The following is a 17,574-nucleotide window of genomic DNA, read 5'->3' as shown; positions in this document are numbered from 1 at the left end:
GACAAACTACTTTTACTACTCACTATTTATAGGACTGCACCCATAGGTTTCTGGACACTTTCCATTGTACCTGTGGTAGCTGCCCAGAAACTGATATAATAAACACACATGACAGATAGTAGTGTCTAAGTTAACAGTTGCACCCCATAATATCTGGCCCTCTTTTTCTCTCTTTTTATCCTTATCACCCTCTCTTAGGATAAGCATGTGCGATGTTCCTGCGGGTTAGCCGCATATGCAGATAAGCTCACAAGTGATGGGTAATTTTTTTACACTAAGTAGAAGTGTTGCCCTTCATTCCTTATGAGGGAGATTGTGATTAATCTGCAAATCCATGATCACATTATAGTTATTACAGTCTCTGTGACATTCACAGATGAGAGTATAGTATCTAATACTGTGGGCCATGACCCATCATAACTAATTTGTGGACCACAGGATGCAAGGTTGACGTACGCTGTTTTTCACCTTACTGGACTATCCTCGTTCACCCCAGATTGTTTGACAGCCAGATGGCCAGTGAGGCATCCTTCCACTAGAGAACTCTCATATTAAAGGTTTGTCTTTGGTATGGACAAATCACAAATTTAAAAATAGTTTGTATTTTTTCCTTCCTTCGCACTGCATCCACCTTGCAAATCCCAGTTTGGGTTAGAGCAATTCCCTGCTTCAAGCCAGAGCCTGTCGACCAGACACATGGATAAGTAGGGAATGTTTTCAGATCCTCAATGATTCCTCATTAGCCATACCAGCTTTTGCATCCATATTAAATGACCCTGGTTTGTATAGTTAGAAAAAATACAAATTACTTTTAAATTTGTAATGTTAATATTGTTTTCAGAGATTTTCTACTCTGAAGTTCTTTTATTTAATTATTGGGGGACTTGGAACATTTCTTATCCATATAGTATGAGTAATTAAGTAACATCCTAATTTCTAGGTTTAATTTACTAAAATCCTCATTTCTTTTAAGGGGAAATGTGAGAAGACCGTACAAGATGTTGTTGAACGTTTCTGGGACATCATTGAAGACATTAATATCAACACTGTACTAATGTTTCTCCGCGATAATATTGTTGGTACTGTCATCATTATTTCTGTCATCATATGGGTACCAGCATCTTGTATATTTAGCTATGTTGATCGCCGACGTCAGGACGAGTATCACAAGTACGTTCGATGGTATTACAGCAACGAGCTTGTTCACCCTACAGACAGTGTACGTATAATTGATAGTAAAAGAACTAGAGTTCATGAACCAGGTCGTTCACAAGAAGTTAATCGCTCTCATAATACAGGGACCCGAGGTCTTGGCGTAAGAGATCCTCCAGAAGGAGCAGAAAGTCGACAAACACTAAACAATGCTCATTCCCCACCTATTTCTCAGCATTATGCAAATGCCATGTAAAGTGACTTCTTTTTAAAACTTACTTTCTGTAACTTTTTCTACCTAGACTAGATATCTTTTCTAAGTAAATAATGGTGTTTTGTTTGTAAATAACTGTTTACAGCCAGGACTTTGGATGCAATAGATGATAAAATCCTACGCCAAATCTTTGGATGTAAAAGAGAGAATATTCGAAAATCAGTGGTTAATAAATTATCACTTTATTAATTGATAAGATACAGTATTAAGATATAAGGTACTATAAAAACAAATTAAATTAAACCAATTTTACTCCTCAAGTGATTAACAATATCAGTACTGTATGCAAAGAATGTGGGAATTATCAAGATGTGAATTAATATAATCTTTAGCTGCTATATGAACGATAAAAATACAGAAATAGTGCCTAAAATACACATCTACACTTCATTACGAGTATTCATTAGCTTTATGTTACCAAAGTGACATTCCATTAGAATTCTAGTCATTTCCAGAAAATTAATAAAAAAATATATAGTTTCTTTTGAGGTACAATGAGGAAGCTACACATTAGTTGTATTTTAGGAGCCAGTCCCATTCTGAAATGGAGAGCCCAAAGGATGTATACAGCAGGTCCTCAGGTTACAACTTAGATCGATTCCTACAACATTTACTAAAATTTTTATGCAAATCGGCACACACCTGAAAACAGTACTATACACAAGTACTGAAGTCAATCGCTTATGCTAATGCAGTAGTGAAATTATACTTTAGGACATATAAATATGTTTTGACATGGAAACATAACTAGAAGTAAAAAATCATGAAGACATCTATAAAAGGATAAAATGAAACTGTAACAACTTGAAACTGTTGTAACTCAAAGACTTACTGTACTTTTGATTATTCTTTCTTAGACAATATGAAAAGTATACAAAGATGTTAAGTTTTAGTAAATGTTTCAAAGATATAAAACTCAAGTTAAAAATTCATCATCGGGAAGAACCTGGTTTTTGTAGTATTAATCATTCTTCCTGATCGTCACTATTTCTAATAGTGATCTGTAAGATAATCAAATACGTTTTGTATTGACATGTAAAATTATCAAGATGCTCATTTTACCCATCTTGCCTCATCATGTGTATGATATTGTCATTATTCATGTAGAATATTTCACGTCGTAATAGTAGCTATTTACGTAATATTTATTTTATATTTGTAAAGTATATATGTTGCATTGAAGTAGTAAACCCTGATACAGATTAGTTCAAAATAATGCTTTACACATTAATTTTTCACATACATGTACTGTATTACATGACTTCAGCAATAATGTGTCTAGCTTTAGATTCTTTGTAACCATTTCATTTTACTTTGTTAAAAGGAGTGTTAAAAGGAGGGTAACAAGTATCTTTACTTTAGTAGCAAAATTATTTTTGTTCTTACATGAAGAAAACCTTCCTGTAATAGGAATATTTCAGCAAGCTGGGAAACGATTAAAATCTATAACAAGGCCACCCGATAGGCCACCGAGTAATCACTCTGGTCTGAGCCACAACTCATTACAGATGTACTAATCTCCTGTTCATAACGTGGCTGTTACAATAGTTGCTTCTTTTTCTTTCAGTATTGTGTGTGTGTTGTGATGGAGACTTCACATGCAGATATGTGGGTCTGGGGTCTGGCCTGGTAAGCCTGGCCAGTATCTACACCAGTGTTATGAGCAGGCTCTTCATGGATTCTCGTCTCCTTTAAACCTTTTACAGAGGGCATGATTTCACAGTTATTCCCCTATGACAAATACAAGCCATAGCCTCTTCTGTAGCAGGTAGAACACAGAAATGCCCAGGCTATTGCAGAATAAATGCTTTAGCTCCCCATTCGTTTCTTCCGTTAATTGACCTTCTCTGCCTTCTATGGATTTCTCTAAGTCAGTCCTTTGGATTTGGAGAAATTGGGAAGGAGGGAGAAGACACCAGTTTACACTTGGGGCCTGCTTCAGGGAATGCATTAGTATCAACTTCCCCCAGTGAAAGTAATATTCCACTGCCGCCACCTGCAAATTTGGACACACTTATACTGACCGAGAACATCAGATGCAAGGATTTTGACCTAAGGAAATTGTGGCTTTTCCTGGGAATCCACAGCAAAGAAGTTTGAAGGTGCTGACTGACACAAAGATCAAAAGTACTTCACTTGCTGTACCCTCCTTGTCTACTCTTTTACATGCAGAGGAGGCAGTTGACAAAACAACCATCAACAAGTCTTTGCTTGCAGTTGGGAAAGAATCTACATCGTCTCCTGCTGAAGTAGTGTATCGTCATTTCCGGCCCTCGAAGACCCTGTAGCCTGGAAAGGCAAAGTGTACTCTCCCTTTTTACCCCCAGCACTCCTGTATCTTCAACATCTACTACTGGAGAACCTTCAAACATGACCCATACTCCTTCAAAGAAAAATCAGCAGCTACCAGTAGAGATTTCGACCACCTCTCCTCACGTACACATGACAGAGGTGGTGTGGTAACTTAACCTAACCCAGCCCAGCAAAGTGGATTAGTATGAGGTACAGGAATTTACGCACTTACTACCAGTGCTCGATCTTATACAGGACCGAGCATGAGCACTGTCAGTTGGGATGAGGTGCACCTCATCGCTTTCTCTCTCTTCTTCTCCCAAGAGTTCCAGAGATGACAATTATATCAATACTTAGGAAGATGACAGCCCAGCAGAAAGACCATGATGAAGCGTACGATTGACGAGTTCTTTCTCATGCAAGCAGCATTATGATGTAAGCTGACCTTCTTGCCACTATCACTAAAACAGCTTTCCACATGCCAGATCTCTATGCTCTCAATTTCCACATATTGGAACACAACACAATCAGACACCATGCAATTACACTAAACATGCTTACTCGTAAACTGATCGTGACGTTTGAGTCACAAAGACGTGGCACCTGTCACGTGCTTCTTCTCATTGCTCTTGGGCAGTAAATTGAGATCCTTCCATGCACTGAGATCCAAGTCACAACATGTTCGTACGTGCTAAGACCAATCAATGACATGAGACCTTTTATTATTATTGCTAGCCAAGCAACAACCATAGTAGGAAATGCAGGATGTCATACACCCAAGGGCTCCAACAGGGTACCTTCCCATGCATGCATGCAATGAGTCGAGCACATGACAATGTACAGCCACTCTGAACGCTCTTACAAACATCACCACCCAGCAACAGGGTTTCACATGCAACTCTCCTATTTGTCCTAAAGAGGTTGTAGTATATGGTACTTTGTTAACCTCTGAATGCTAAGGTACCTCAGCATAGATCATGATGCTGTTGTCCTTTCCTCTTAAGGGTATCAACCTAGTACTGTTCTCCATCCAGTACACGCATACACTTAGAAGGATTTTCTTGAGCTATTCTTCGAGACTTCCTCTCTTGTAAGAGAAAAGGAGTCTAGGGGCATTGTTGATCCAACAGCACCCAATTCCGGGCCAGCTCTAGGGAAAGCTGAGAATCCCAAGACTGATTCTGTGTTCATCAAGGTAATGGCAGACTTTTGTGTGTATACAATGACATTGCGAAGGCAACCATGGCACCTCTCAAGGGCTGAAGCCTGCCCTTGACTTGCTGTGGTCAATGCCTAGATCTCTAGTCCACAGAACTGGCTACGATCTAGCTGATCGAATAAGATCCTGCTCCCCCGCACTCTCTCGACAACGATGGTTCTATATACCTGAAGTGGCAGACCTTTCTCCATTTATCTATCCAGCAGTGATGGCACAAATCCCAGTGGAAAGACTTGAGCATGAGGGCACAACATTCTCAGGACTTGAGTTTGCTGCCATGGAAGCTGTTTCCATGGCCAGCCTCCAAGCAACATCATAGACAAACTACAGGTCAAGTGCAGTTGCATACTTCGCCACAACCCAGAATTTGGCAAATCAGAGACGAGGAAGTACAAGAACATGATCTTGTCAGGCCCCAAGGCTATAACCTAGATGCACCTATCAGCTAGCCAGTAGGCCAACTGGGTCCTGAAGAGAAGGAATGCTGTAGCAGTTAGTAAAAGAGGCGGCACTTTCCTAATGGAGTGCACCGGTATTGTAGACTTCAGCATTGTCCCTGCAGAAGGAAGTCGACCTCACGATGTTGAAGTGGAGGAACACCAGCCAGGGTTCCATTATTCATCGAGTGGTTACTTTAAGGGGCCCAGCCCTTCAAAGGCAACTGAAGTTGGCACAGAAAACAAGATTCTAGCGACGTTCAGGCCCAAAATCTGCACCTCCAGTCCCTTCCTCCTATAGAAAAGGCATGGTCAACACTCCACCCTTTCTCCCCCAATCCTAGCCATACCAGGAAGGAGTGTAAAGGAGAGAAGGGGCTGCTGAAATATTGGCATTACCCTCTTACAGCTGCTGTGAGTTTTGTGATCCTGTCAACCCACTGGGCAACTTGGCATGGTCAGAGTGCTGTGTGGTGGAACTCCTAGCAGATGGATATCACCTGCTTTCCATTAACTTTCATTCTCCCCTCTCTTAGATACCAATGGCTTCTAAGAACTACCTAGGTAGGATTGTTGAAAGGCCTGGCCCTAGAAGTAAAGGTAAAGTCGATGGGAAGAAGGAACGTACTAGAAGTTATACGAGATTGTTCTCCAGCATTTTACCGTCACGTTTTCCCAGTGGAGAAGTCAGTGGAGGGGGTAGAGCCCTGGAGGCATTTGCTACAAGCAAAAGGCTTTTCACGAGGCACTGCCCAAGAGATGTCTGAATACCTGAATAGATCCTCTGCAGTTGTCTACCAAGGACAGTGGGCCATCATTTGCTATTGACATAATAGAAGGTATATTTCTCTGGTCTGACCCTCTGCAAGGGATTGCCGATTTCCTCATCTATCTTCATTGGGAAAAGCTCCTCTCAGACTTCATGTTGAAAAGCTATCACTCAGCCTAAGGTAGGTTCTACGACTGAATGGCTTAGACCCTCATGATATAAATTGTCTGTGCTCATGAGGAGCTATAAGCCATCTTGTCCTCTCAGGGAACTCAAACTACCAGTGTGATACATCACTCAGGATCTCAGGTTTTTCAAGCAGAACCCATATAAGCTCTTGAAACAGTGGAATCCAACCTTCAAGTCACTTTCTTCTAGCCTTGGTCTCAGTAAAGCATGTAGGCTAACAGCAAGGCTTTTGATATGTTGCACGTCATACAGAATTATGTAGGTCTCCTTCACCTTTGTCCCAGAGTATGTAGCCGAGACCAAGAACCCAGCTGTTTACGATTCAAACCTGAATCCTTCATGGTTTCCTTACAATGAGAAACCTGCAGAGATAAGGATGACTTGCTTCTCTGTCCAGTGAGGGTCATTACTGCATTACTTGAAGTGGAGTCTTTCTCAGCACTGTTTTACTTTAAAGAAGACATCCAAGAATACCATTTATTTCTTGCTTCATGAGCAATTAGACATGCTTCTCCTGCAACCAGCGACAGAAGGAAACGACCATCCCTAACTTATGCACACACAGTCGGAGGTATCAGATTTACTCTATCCTTCGGGAAGAACCTGTCAGAGAGACAAGTCTTGAAGGTAGGAGTTTGGAAATGTCAAACAACCTTCACTGCCCACTACCTTCAGGATTGCACCCATCAGTCTCGGGATAACTTTACCCTATGTCTGGTGGTAGCTGCTCACCAGGCTGTGTGGTAGCTGCTCACCAGGTTGTGTAGTGAACTTAGCTCCCTCATGGGACAAGAAGTATCTCGTCTAAAATAGCAGTTGCATTGTAAATCTAGAACAAGGTAAGAATGTGTTTATTTTTTACTCCTTCTTTCTTACCCTCTGTAAGGGTGCAATAGTCATGCCATTATGTACTGGACTGGATGCTAGATGTAGCCAAGCCCTTTATTCAAGCAACTTTTTTTTTTTTACTGTTTTGTTAAAGCAGACGATGGACACTGATGTATGAAAAGCCATTTCTCATAAATGTCCTTACATTTAGATATGATATCCTCAAACCTGATCTAGGTTCTTCTATGCCTATCTACAATTCATTTGGTAGGAACCTAGTCTAACACGTGGGACATCTCTATGGTAAGACCATTAGGAAGTTGGCAAGGGTCATCATTTCGGTTCCTTTTACTGGTACAAGTGGCTTGGCATCCCTGGATTTAAACCAGCCAGTTTTGTTACTGGGATTTCCTTCTCTCAAGGATAAGACAATGGTTTGTATTTATCAAGTATAAGAACACTTCACAGATTTTTGAGTAATTTGCATTTTTCCTAACTATACACACCCGAGTCCTTTGTTACATTTCCTATCTCAACCTCAATGCAAGTACTAGATTTAAGGTCAAAGTGGCTACTCAATGGTCTGTTAGGTGGTCAGGGCTTACCCGATACCCGTCAGCTACTAACACCATCTCACCTTATATATTTTAACAGGTGTTCCAACATTGCTGAAGTCATACTTCTATTAAAAGACTCAGGTTTGCATAGTTAGAAAAAATACAAGTGACTAATTAAAATTTGTGACTATTAATTGCCAGTCCTTTTTGCTGTTGTTTTTTGTGGCAGTATATATTTAAAACATAGCTGGTTACATTCATCCTATGGCAGATTAAACTTAATTGTTGGAGTCACACACAACTGAAGGTTGATTCTAAAACATGTTTACTAATAATACTCAATGCTTGGCATCAGATGCATGATTTCACACCCTTTTCATCCTTCTAAATATGTTTGTTATGGAATAAATGTTTATTGTGTTTGTACTATGGAATAAATGTTTATTGTTTGTACAGTGGAATAATTGTTTATTAGGTTTTTACTATGGAATAAATGTTTATTGTGTTTGATGTGTAACTATGAAATATAGTGTAAATGTATAAGTCTTTTGGAACAGCATCTTTCAATTTTTGTTTGTAATGCACTATGTAGTTCATGTTACTAGTTTCTAGATGTCATAACTATAGCAAATAATTTATTTTAAACAACAAGCCTATTAGGTTACTAATAGATTCACGTGCCCCAATAATTATCCTAGATACTTTCAATTTCTTGTAAAAGAAATAAAAGAGCATTCAGCCAGTAGGACTGTAAAGGCATTGATGGGTCTGGAGACTGTTAATTTAATTGTAAATATAGTCTTGCCAAATGTTACTGTTAATTTGTTCAGACTCATAAATTTGCATGAATTAGCCTTTCCTAATCCACCTCAATAACCTATAAACCCTTATAGGCTACCCTGTATCATTGGTAATATAGCAAGTCACTTGACAATCCCAAATTTTTTATAGAATAAACAAAAACATTATGTTTTCCCACATTGTAATACAAACCATCAACTTAAATACGAGTAGGACTTTATCAAAGCTGGGAAAGTCATTAAACTTTTAACAACACAAACCATAGTTGATTTTCTGCCCACCCAACAGATATAGCAAATCTCACTTTGACTTCGGTCACCGTATATACTTTTTAGCTTCCTCATGTAGCCATTTTAATCTTTTACTTTTCCATTCAGATTGAATAAATGTTCTTCCAGATAGAAATGTTCAAGGGGTATTAATAGAAGCAGCCAAGGATATGCAATTTCCTAATAACTGTAATTGGGTGACATTTTTCTGTGCTTTCTGCCATTATCCAATATACTCTCTCTGTTCGGCATTTCTGTTGCTGTACTATTCTTCTTGTGTGTGGTCTTATAATGATAGAAATACTTTGAATCCAAAGAAGTTGGTTTTCCATAAGCATTGCTGTACCCATTTGGAAGGAAGAGTTCTGCCGTTGATGAGTGTCAAGGCGAAGGGTGATGCCTTTCTTTCCTTTGGTGTCTGCCGATCCTAGAAGGTACTAAAGATGTATCATCTGTCTGTGCTGTTGTGGTCTCTTTCCACATGAGTGTATCCATTAGCCTCAACAACTTCGGAGGGAACAAACTTCAAGTTCTTCCTTCTATCCTGCCTTATCTTGGTTAGAATCTTTGCTGTAACAACTTTAAGGAGAAGAACTGGTAACAGATATTTCTGAAGAAAGCCAATCTATAGGAGGCACATATGTGACTCCTACTATTCCTCTCCGAGAGACAGTACCAGGAGCCTCCCTTCTTGACTAATGAGAATGGCCCCATAGCGGGAAGGAACTTTGGCACACAAACACTACTGAGATATCTGGGTACATGGTATGAATGTTAAACCTTTTACCTATGCTGGGAGGAGCATGCGCACACACACACAGATGTATGCATGCATGCATACACACCTTGTATCTCCTACGCCTATAGCCAAACTCATGTAAGTGTTCCTGGTCGAGGAAAAATTTACTGAAGCTCAGGACAACCAAACGGGCAAAGTCTCTACAAATTCCTCTGCATGGCTTGTTGGGAAGAGCAGTGTTGTACCAAGATTTGACCATCCTATTGGGAAGGTGTTTCCTTATGTGAGGTACAGTTCACACTTCTGCTATCAGTGGTAGGTCCTAGGAGAGACCAAGCACAAGCACTGCTAGTCAGAATGAAGGCAGGTGCCTTCCTCCTCTCTTACCTTAGGATATTCCCAAGACGCTTCTGTGATACCATAGCCAAATGCACAAATATTGGGAAAATATTTACTCTGGCATACGATCCGAGTACAAGAGGCTATGTATTGGGAATGCTTCCTTCCTTAAGAATATGCTTCAGTACGTGGTAAATGTGACCTCTGCTCTGGTACGAGACCAAGCATGCACTCCACACCCTCATGCAAGATGATTGGGTCTGCCCTCATCTCCTTATCTCCTTCCTTTTCCAGAGATGACAACCCAAGCAGGAGTGGGGTGTATCTTATGATCAACAATCAGTACATGAGTGATGACATTAGCAGGCCAACTTGATTTTGTTACACACAGAGGAACTCCACGAACATGATCTCCACGCACCCGATTCCCCAACCTGTACTTAGTCTTGCTCTTGTGGGAATGGATGCCAAATATATTCCAACAGCGGGGAGAATGTCAGCACACTCAACACCTGGTCTCACACCAGGTGCAGTGCCTGTGGACAGTGCCACCTCTGATGAAGAATTATTGTCTATGCATACACCAACACCCCACTGTACAAAGATTCATTTAGCAAATATTAGAAGATACTAATAGAGTAATTTAGTTTCATGCATCGATTTACTCACTAAAAATTCGAAGTAAGGAAAATTTTGATTGGTAATTTCTAACTGTACAATTATGTTATTAATTTTAGAATGATTATAGAGTTAAAAATTATGTCTTTACTTTATTTGTAAGTATAGTAGTTTACGTTTGACTTGCTAGTGCCTTTCACACTCCAACTGACCCAAATTGTTTTTCATAAGTTTTTCATTCGCTGTGTTTGGGTTGTAATTACATTATTTATTTTTTGCAAAGTTACAAGTATTTTGATTGGTAATTTGTAACCGTAAAATTTTGCTATTAATTTTAGAATTATTATGGAGTCAAATGTTTTTATTTTGTGAATTAAATAGTTTACATTGGTATTGCTAGCGCATTTCACGCTGTGACTAAACATGCTTGCTTTTCATACTATTTTTATTTTATAGATTCATTTCATGTCAGTTTAAATTGTACAGTAATATTAGCCGCATTATTTTGTGATTTCCTTGAACTACCGGTAATTAACCTTAATAATGGTTTGGGTGGATGGATGGAGTGAAGGAAGCTCTGGGTGATAGGAGGATAGATGTGAGAGAGGCAAGAGAGCGTGCTAGAAATAGGAATGAATGGCGAGCGATTGTGACGCAGTTCCGGTAGGCCCTGCTGCTTCCTCCGATGCCTTGGATGACCGCGGAGGTAGCAGCAGTAGGGGATTCAGCATTACGAAGCTTCATCTGTGGTGGAAAATGTGGGAGGGTGGGCTGTGGCACCCTAGCAGTACCAGCTGAACTCGGTTGAGTCCCTTGTTAGGCTGGGAGGAACGTAGAGAGTAGAGGTCCCCTTTTATGTTTTGTTTCATTTGTTGATGTCGGCTACTCCCCAAAATTGGGGGAAGTGCCTTGGTATATGTATGTATGTAAGCTTAGTGCAAAAAGTACAAGTGTTGGTGCAGTACTTAAGAAGCCTAGAAAATCAATAAAATTTGTAACTAAATTAGAAGTATTTAAGATAATAAACAGGGAGAACAAATTAAAGATCTTCCCAATTATTACAATCTTTCAGACTCAATATTGTTACGATTAAAAATTAAAAGGAGAAAATTATGGAAAGTGCAGTGTTCAATTCCTTTCAAGTATAAAATATGAAATGTGTTTAGTGGAAATTATGGCCAGTGTTTGTGAATAACTTTGGAGTTGCCTAACAGTCAACCTGCCGTGCACGATATTGTGCAACATTCCCATCAAGTGGGCTTTGAAGACATCAGTGAGAATGGTGTTCAGGAATTGCTCGATTCACACCTGGAGGAATGAAGCACTGAAGATTTATGGCAATAGTATAGGACTGCGCTGCTGAGGATGATGAGGAAGAAACCCCACCACTTCCCTTAACAACTAAAATGTTGTCTGATGTTAAGGAATTATTAGACAATGGTATGCAGATCCTTATCAATAATGATCCCAACTGAGACTAGCATAATGTTGAAAGGGCCCTTACCTCATAAAGGCAACTTTTCAAAGAGAAAACCTTAAAGAGTTATGCAAATGACATTAAACTAAATATTTTAGGAAGTCACCTGTTGCATCAACTTCTGCAGTTGCTCCTACTTATCTGATGATGCTCCAGTTGCAACAACTTTCGCTTTTCCTGCTGAGGACAGTGACAGCGACAATGCCTTCAACCAATCTCTTCCTGATGATTTCATGTTTGTAGGATTTTCAGTAATGACGAGAGTTGCAACTAGCCCCTAAACTACAAAGTCTTCTGTTTCTTGCGAGGGTGCAGACCAGTTATCATCCTCTCCTCCACACAAGTTTGTTCTACAGATTTCGGTCAAAATGGGAAGGCAAGCACTGGGGATGCAGGCAACAGGAAGGTAGACTAAATTCTTTTTTGTGGAGCTAAAGGAAGTGAAGTTTTTAAATATCAATCTATTGATCCAATATAAAGTACCTCTGCTTCGTCCTCAAGGAAGTTGTGTATCAGTTCAAAGACCTGTACTTCAGACTGTCTACCGCTGCCCAGATGTTCGCGCAAGTCATTACCGTCATGTCAGCTTGGGCCAACTTGAGTGGGATTTGGCTTTTTTAGATGTCTCAATGATTGGCTGACCCTGTTGTCCTTAAAAGGGAAGTTGTTTTCCAGGGTTGAGACAAGCCTCTTTGATTTTTGCCACAATTTTAGGATCATAATCAATTGGGAGAGGTCAAGTTTCATACCCAAGAGAAGGATGGAGTACCTGGAACTGTCTTGCAATCCCTCTGCAAGTTGGTCTGGCATGCACACACTAGGGTGTTCGACAATACTTTATAGCTGACCGTGAAGTTCATCCCAAGCTAAAGGAATTTACTGCCAGACTCACTCAACTGCCAGGGACAGGTGGTAATAGCAGAGAGATTTCCACAACCCTGTGTGGCAGAAAGGCTTCTTGCCTTTTAGGGTTCCCTTTCAATTGATTTGCTTGCTACTCAGCAGAACAAGAAGCTTGTAGTGTTTAGCTCTTCTGTCCCAGACCTGTTGGCAGTGATGGAGAATGGCTTCCAACTTCCCTGGGACAATAAAGATGCTTAGGCCTTTCTACCCTTCTGCTAGATCTGTCAGGTCATCAACTTAAGTGTTAACCCCAGATATCAAAATGACCCTGTGGCTTCTGAATTTGTTGATGCTCCTCGTTGAGGCACCTAAAGTACTACCCCTATGACCAAATCTTCTGTCAGCCCCATCTACAGAGGTACCAAAGCTAAATGGCTTCTTGGCACTTAACAGGTGGGTACTACCCAGCATCTGCTAGGAGCGAAAAGCTTTGTGAGGTACTGCCCAGGAGATGTCTGGAAATATGCAAAGATCCTCTTCAGCTGCCTACCAAAGTGTGCATCTTTTACGATTGGTGTCGTATACAGGGTATTTCTCCAGTCAGAACCTCTATACTGTAATTGATAGCTAATTTCTAAGTGGTCTTGCAACTTGAGAAGCTCCTCTCAGTCTCTACAATGAAAGGCTATTGCTCAGCTTTCACTTGGCTCTTTAGACTGAAGGGCTGGATTTCTCCTCTTTGTGGAAGTTGCCCATGCCATTAAGGAGCTTTGAGCAGTCTTACCCTCCTACAGAACTCAAACCACAGGAGTGAGATGTCACGAGAGTTCTCAACTCTCTGAAGCAGTTACCGAATGAACCCCTTAAGAGATTATTAGATCGACATCCGAAACTCAAGTCTGTCTTCCTGCTTGCATTAGCCTCTACAAAGAGTGTGGGTGAAATGTGTGGCATCTTGTTTGCCTTATGTTATTACAAAGGATGGAAGGTGGTCGCCTTATGTTTGTCTTGTATTTTGTGGCTAAGACCCAGAACCTTGCTATCCACAGCCCAGGTTAAAGTCCTTCTCCACTCCTCTTCCAAGTCGCAACTAGTAATTGGGGTGACCTACTATATGCTGTGAGGGCACTACGGAGCTACCTTCAGAGAACTCAAAGCTTCAGACCAAAGGACCAGAGGTTGTTCCTCAGCACTGGAAGGGTTAAGAAACTGATATCACAGAATCCAGTCTCATTCTGGTTTTGTGAGACCAGTAAGCACACTTATGTTGCTTTCACAGTCTACAGTCAAACTGTCTAGAGCATGGGCTCAGAAAGTCATTGGTATCAGCTCTACCTTAGCCTTCAAGAAGAATCTGTCCATGGCACAAATGCTGAAGGCAGAAGTCTGGACAAACTTCACCAGCCACTCACTACCTGCAGAGTACAGTATAACATCACAACACAACACTACCTTCAGAGTACAGTATAACAACACAAATTACTGGATACTTTTAAGTTTAGTTAGTGATCCTTGCTCCCACATGAGAGAAGTCTCTAGTCTAAGATAACGGTCTGTGTTTGTCTAGTAGTGAAAGGTGAAAAATGTCCGACTTTTTCCTTCTTGCCATCCTTGGGGTGCTGCAGTCGTGCCATTATGTTGCTGGACCAGATCCTAGATAAAAATAAGCTATGAAACTGAGTAACCTCTCGTTACAGTTTGGTTTGTATTGAAATATCTACCCCATCCTCCTGTACAAGGAGGAGGAGGATGGATGGAATGCCTATATATTAGGATTTCATATCCTAAGGGATATATAGATTTTTTAGTGACTGCTTACCAATTTCTGTACCAGTTTCTGGTAGGGACATAACCTATTGCCTGCGACATCTTCATGCTCGGGTAGTTAGCAGGTTGACAGGAGTCATGAATTTTGCTCTTCTACAGGACACAAATATATTGTCATTTCCCAGGGTAGTTAACCAGCCTAATTTGTTTTAGGGGAATTCTACCCTCCATAGAATGAGTCTTCTATTGAAGATTGATAGTTTGTTTTGCATCAAGAAACAAATCACAAATTTTGAAAGTAATTTGTATTTTTCCTAACTATTGAGTGCACTGCCTAAGGACAAATATGTTTCCTCTTATCTGTTAGTGGGCAGGGTCTCTTCCCACCTGACAGGCAACTATTCTTTACCTTGTTAAAAGTTTAATGCCTGTGCCAGCTTTCCTGAAGCCATACTCCTATTAAATGTCTCAGGTTTGTATAGTTAAGAAAAATATAAAGAGTTGTGATTTTTTCCTCTTAAAATGTGACAGAAAAAATCTTAAAGTATGACTACTCAATTTTGACAATTTCCACAAAATAATTTTCTTTACATTTGACATAAGTATTTGTGCTGTTCCTTTTGCAAGTAGTTTTAATAAATTTACCATATTCTTTGATTAATAGGTTATACTGTATTTATTTAGTACTGTCATTCTTTTGTTTGAAGAAAAGTTACTAATATTAGTATGCTTTATACATAATATTACATATATACAGTACAGTAGTGTTGCTATAGATAGGCAAGTGCTACCAAACTGATGATTGATAGGCCTGTCAATTTTCTTATAGAGACAGCTTCTCCTTGGTTATCTGCTGGCAGATTTTAATCCTTCCAATTGGCTTATCTCTTTGCTTGCCAAATAAATGATTGCAATGTCTATTTTGCTTATGCTAGGAGTGATTTTTGTGAATTTCCTAGATTCTTTTTAGCAGAGTAACTGCCAAAGCTGTACTGCAGTAGCAGTTCATGTACTTGGCTAAGTATCAGTATACCAATTTGTTCAACTCAAAGAGAGGAGTTTCTAATGATTAAGAGCTGCCTGTTAAAATTAGTAATACATAGTTGATTTAGACACTTTCAAGTACACAAATTAACATTAGACTGGACAGATAACTACTGTAATGTCACAATAGAAGTACTTCTTTAGAGAGGTTGTAAGCATCCCTCCATGATTCTGTGTTCACATTATTATTGTTACTAGCTAAGCTACAACCAATTTTGGAAAAGCAGGATGAATAGCCTAGTGAGGAGAGGAAATAAATAAACTACAGTTACATATTAGTAATGAATAAAAATACCCTAAGATCAGTAATAACATTGAAATGTCTGTTGTAAATAAACTTTAAAAAGTGACTTATGTCAGTCTGTTCAACATAAAAACATTTGCAGCAAATTTGAACATCTGAAGGTCCACCTATTAAACTGCCTGATTGGGAAGATCATTCTACAAAATGGTCACAGCTGGAATAACACTTTAAAATCCATAATGTCAGTATTGAAGTATTTCATCATACTGATATCCTACTACAGAATTCTTCCCTCAGAACAAGGTCTCACGTAGATGCTTGTCAATATCAAGATAGTAACTTTGGTTTGTTAAAAAAAAAAAATTAGAGGAAAAGCAAAAGAAAGGGTCTCTGCAATTTATTGGTAACGGTTTCACCCTGACCTGGCAAGCAAGTTAGAAATCCCCCCTAGTTTTGTTCTGAGGCTAAATAAGTAGTTTGCAGATAGCCTCATCAGGAGGGATATAATTTTTACTGTGAATGGCTTAATTCTAGGGCCTTGTGGTAATGATAGGACCCCTACTGGGTGAATTTATTCTTAACTACCCTTATCATAAATCATGATTATTGTTCTTCCAGTTCCAGCAGCCTGTAATACTAACTTTAATACATCCATCAGAGGCTAAGACAGTTAAAATCGCAATGAACCTTCTCGCTTCATTTCCCCCTGGAAATTCTTAATCTTCAAACTACTGTACAGGTTATTTAGTGAAACCAGAACCTTTAGAGGCTAGACTGTTCAATATTGTTATTATTACTAACCAAGCTACAACCATGATTGAAAAAGCAGAATCTACAAGCCCAAGGGCTTCAACATTTTAAGTAGCTCAGTGAGGAAATGAAATGGCAAATAAACTATATCATATATAGATTATGAATAAAAGGTATAATATATTTTAAGATAATTTTTGTCAAAATATATCAAGTCATGTTAAACTGTATAAAGAGATTCATTCTGTGCAGTGAAGGATATTCATCACTGCAACCACCTTTTCCTTATGGCATTTTTTATGATGGAGGCTTCAGAGTCAAATGCCAAAGTCTTACCAAATGATGAAATGCAAACCTCTACTAGAAGAGGAGCTCAGCTCAAGTTAGTATTGTACTCGTGCGAGTCTCCAATTTTGCAGCATTCTCGGACTTAGTCTGAACCCATAGATGGACTAAATAAACCAGAATATACTGTTAGGTTTTATTACAGAATCTCTATATCTTAAAATCTCTAAAAGAAATTATTTAATGCTTGCGGTCAGTCCCACAAAGATTTCAGATTGAGTCCACAGTTCTTAATTTTGCAAATCTGGACTTTTTTACCTGATTTTTTTCTATCTAAATTCAGATAAATCTTAATTATGAGTAATGAGTTTCTTGTAAACAATTACATAATTCAAAATCTTTTTAAATTAAGGGATTTCAGACAGGCAATTAAAACAGTTTGCCATTCCTTAGCATTTCACCAAAACTTGATTTAGGGTGCACGTCGAAAACTTTCTACAAGATATTGCTTTAAAAATTTGTTGCAGACCTAAATCGTCTTGAATAGGACATTGTGCAACTTCCCACAATTACCTGCCATAGGTATGGTATATGTATATACAGTATATATATATATATATACTGTATGTGTTTGCATGACAAAGTACAATACTGTACAGTTTATGCCTAAGCAAGCCGTAG

The 17,574-nt window shown here is 39.3% G+C and overlaps 1 protein-coding gene across 1 annotated transcript in view; it reads left to right on the top strand.

Annotated features, from left to right (window-relative positions):
* Positions 1–16,658, top strand: part of LOC137631068 (ADAM 17-like protease) — a 299,072-nt gene extending 282,414 nt beyond the window's left edge. The window contains exon 12 of the mRNA XM_068362674.1: positions 974–16,658. Within this exon, the coding sequence (XP_068218775.1) occupies positions 974–1,408 (435 nt within the window). The 3' untranslated portion in view covers positions 1,409–16,658. The remainder of the gene's footprint in view (positions 1–973) is intronic.
* Positions 16,659–17,574: the final 916 nt, after the last annotated feature.

This window comes from Palaemon carinicauda, chromosome 39, assembly GCF_036898095.1.
Source record: "Palaemon carinicauda isolate YSFRI2023 chromosome 39, ASM3689809v2, whole genome shotgun sequence".
Taxonomy (NCBI): Eukaryota; Metazoa; Arthropoda; class Malacostraca; order Decapoda; family Palaemonidae; genus Palaemon; species Palaemon carinicauda.
The sequence above is the reverse complement of the archived record's forward strand: the minus strand, read 5'-3'. Positions and strand labels throughout refer to the sequence as shown.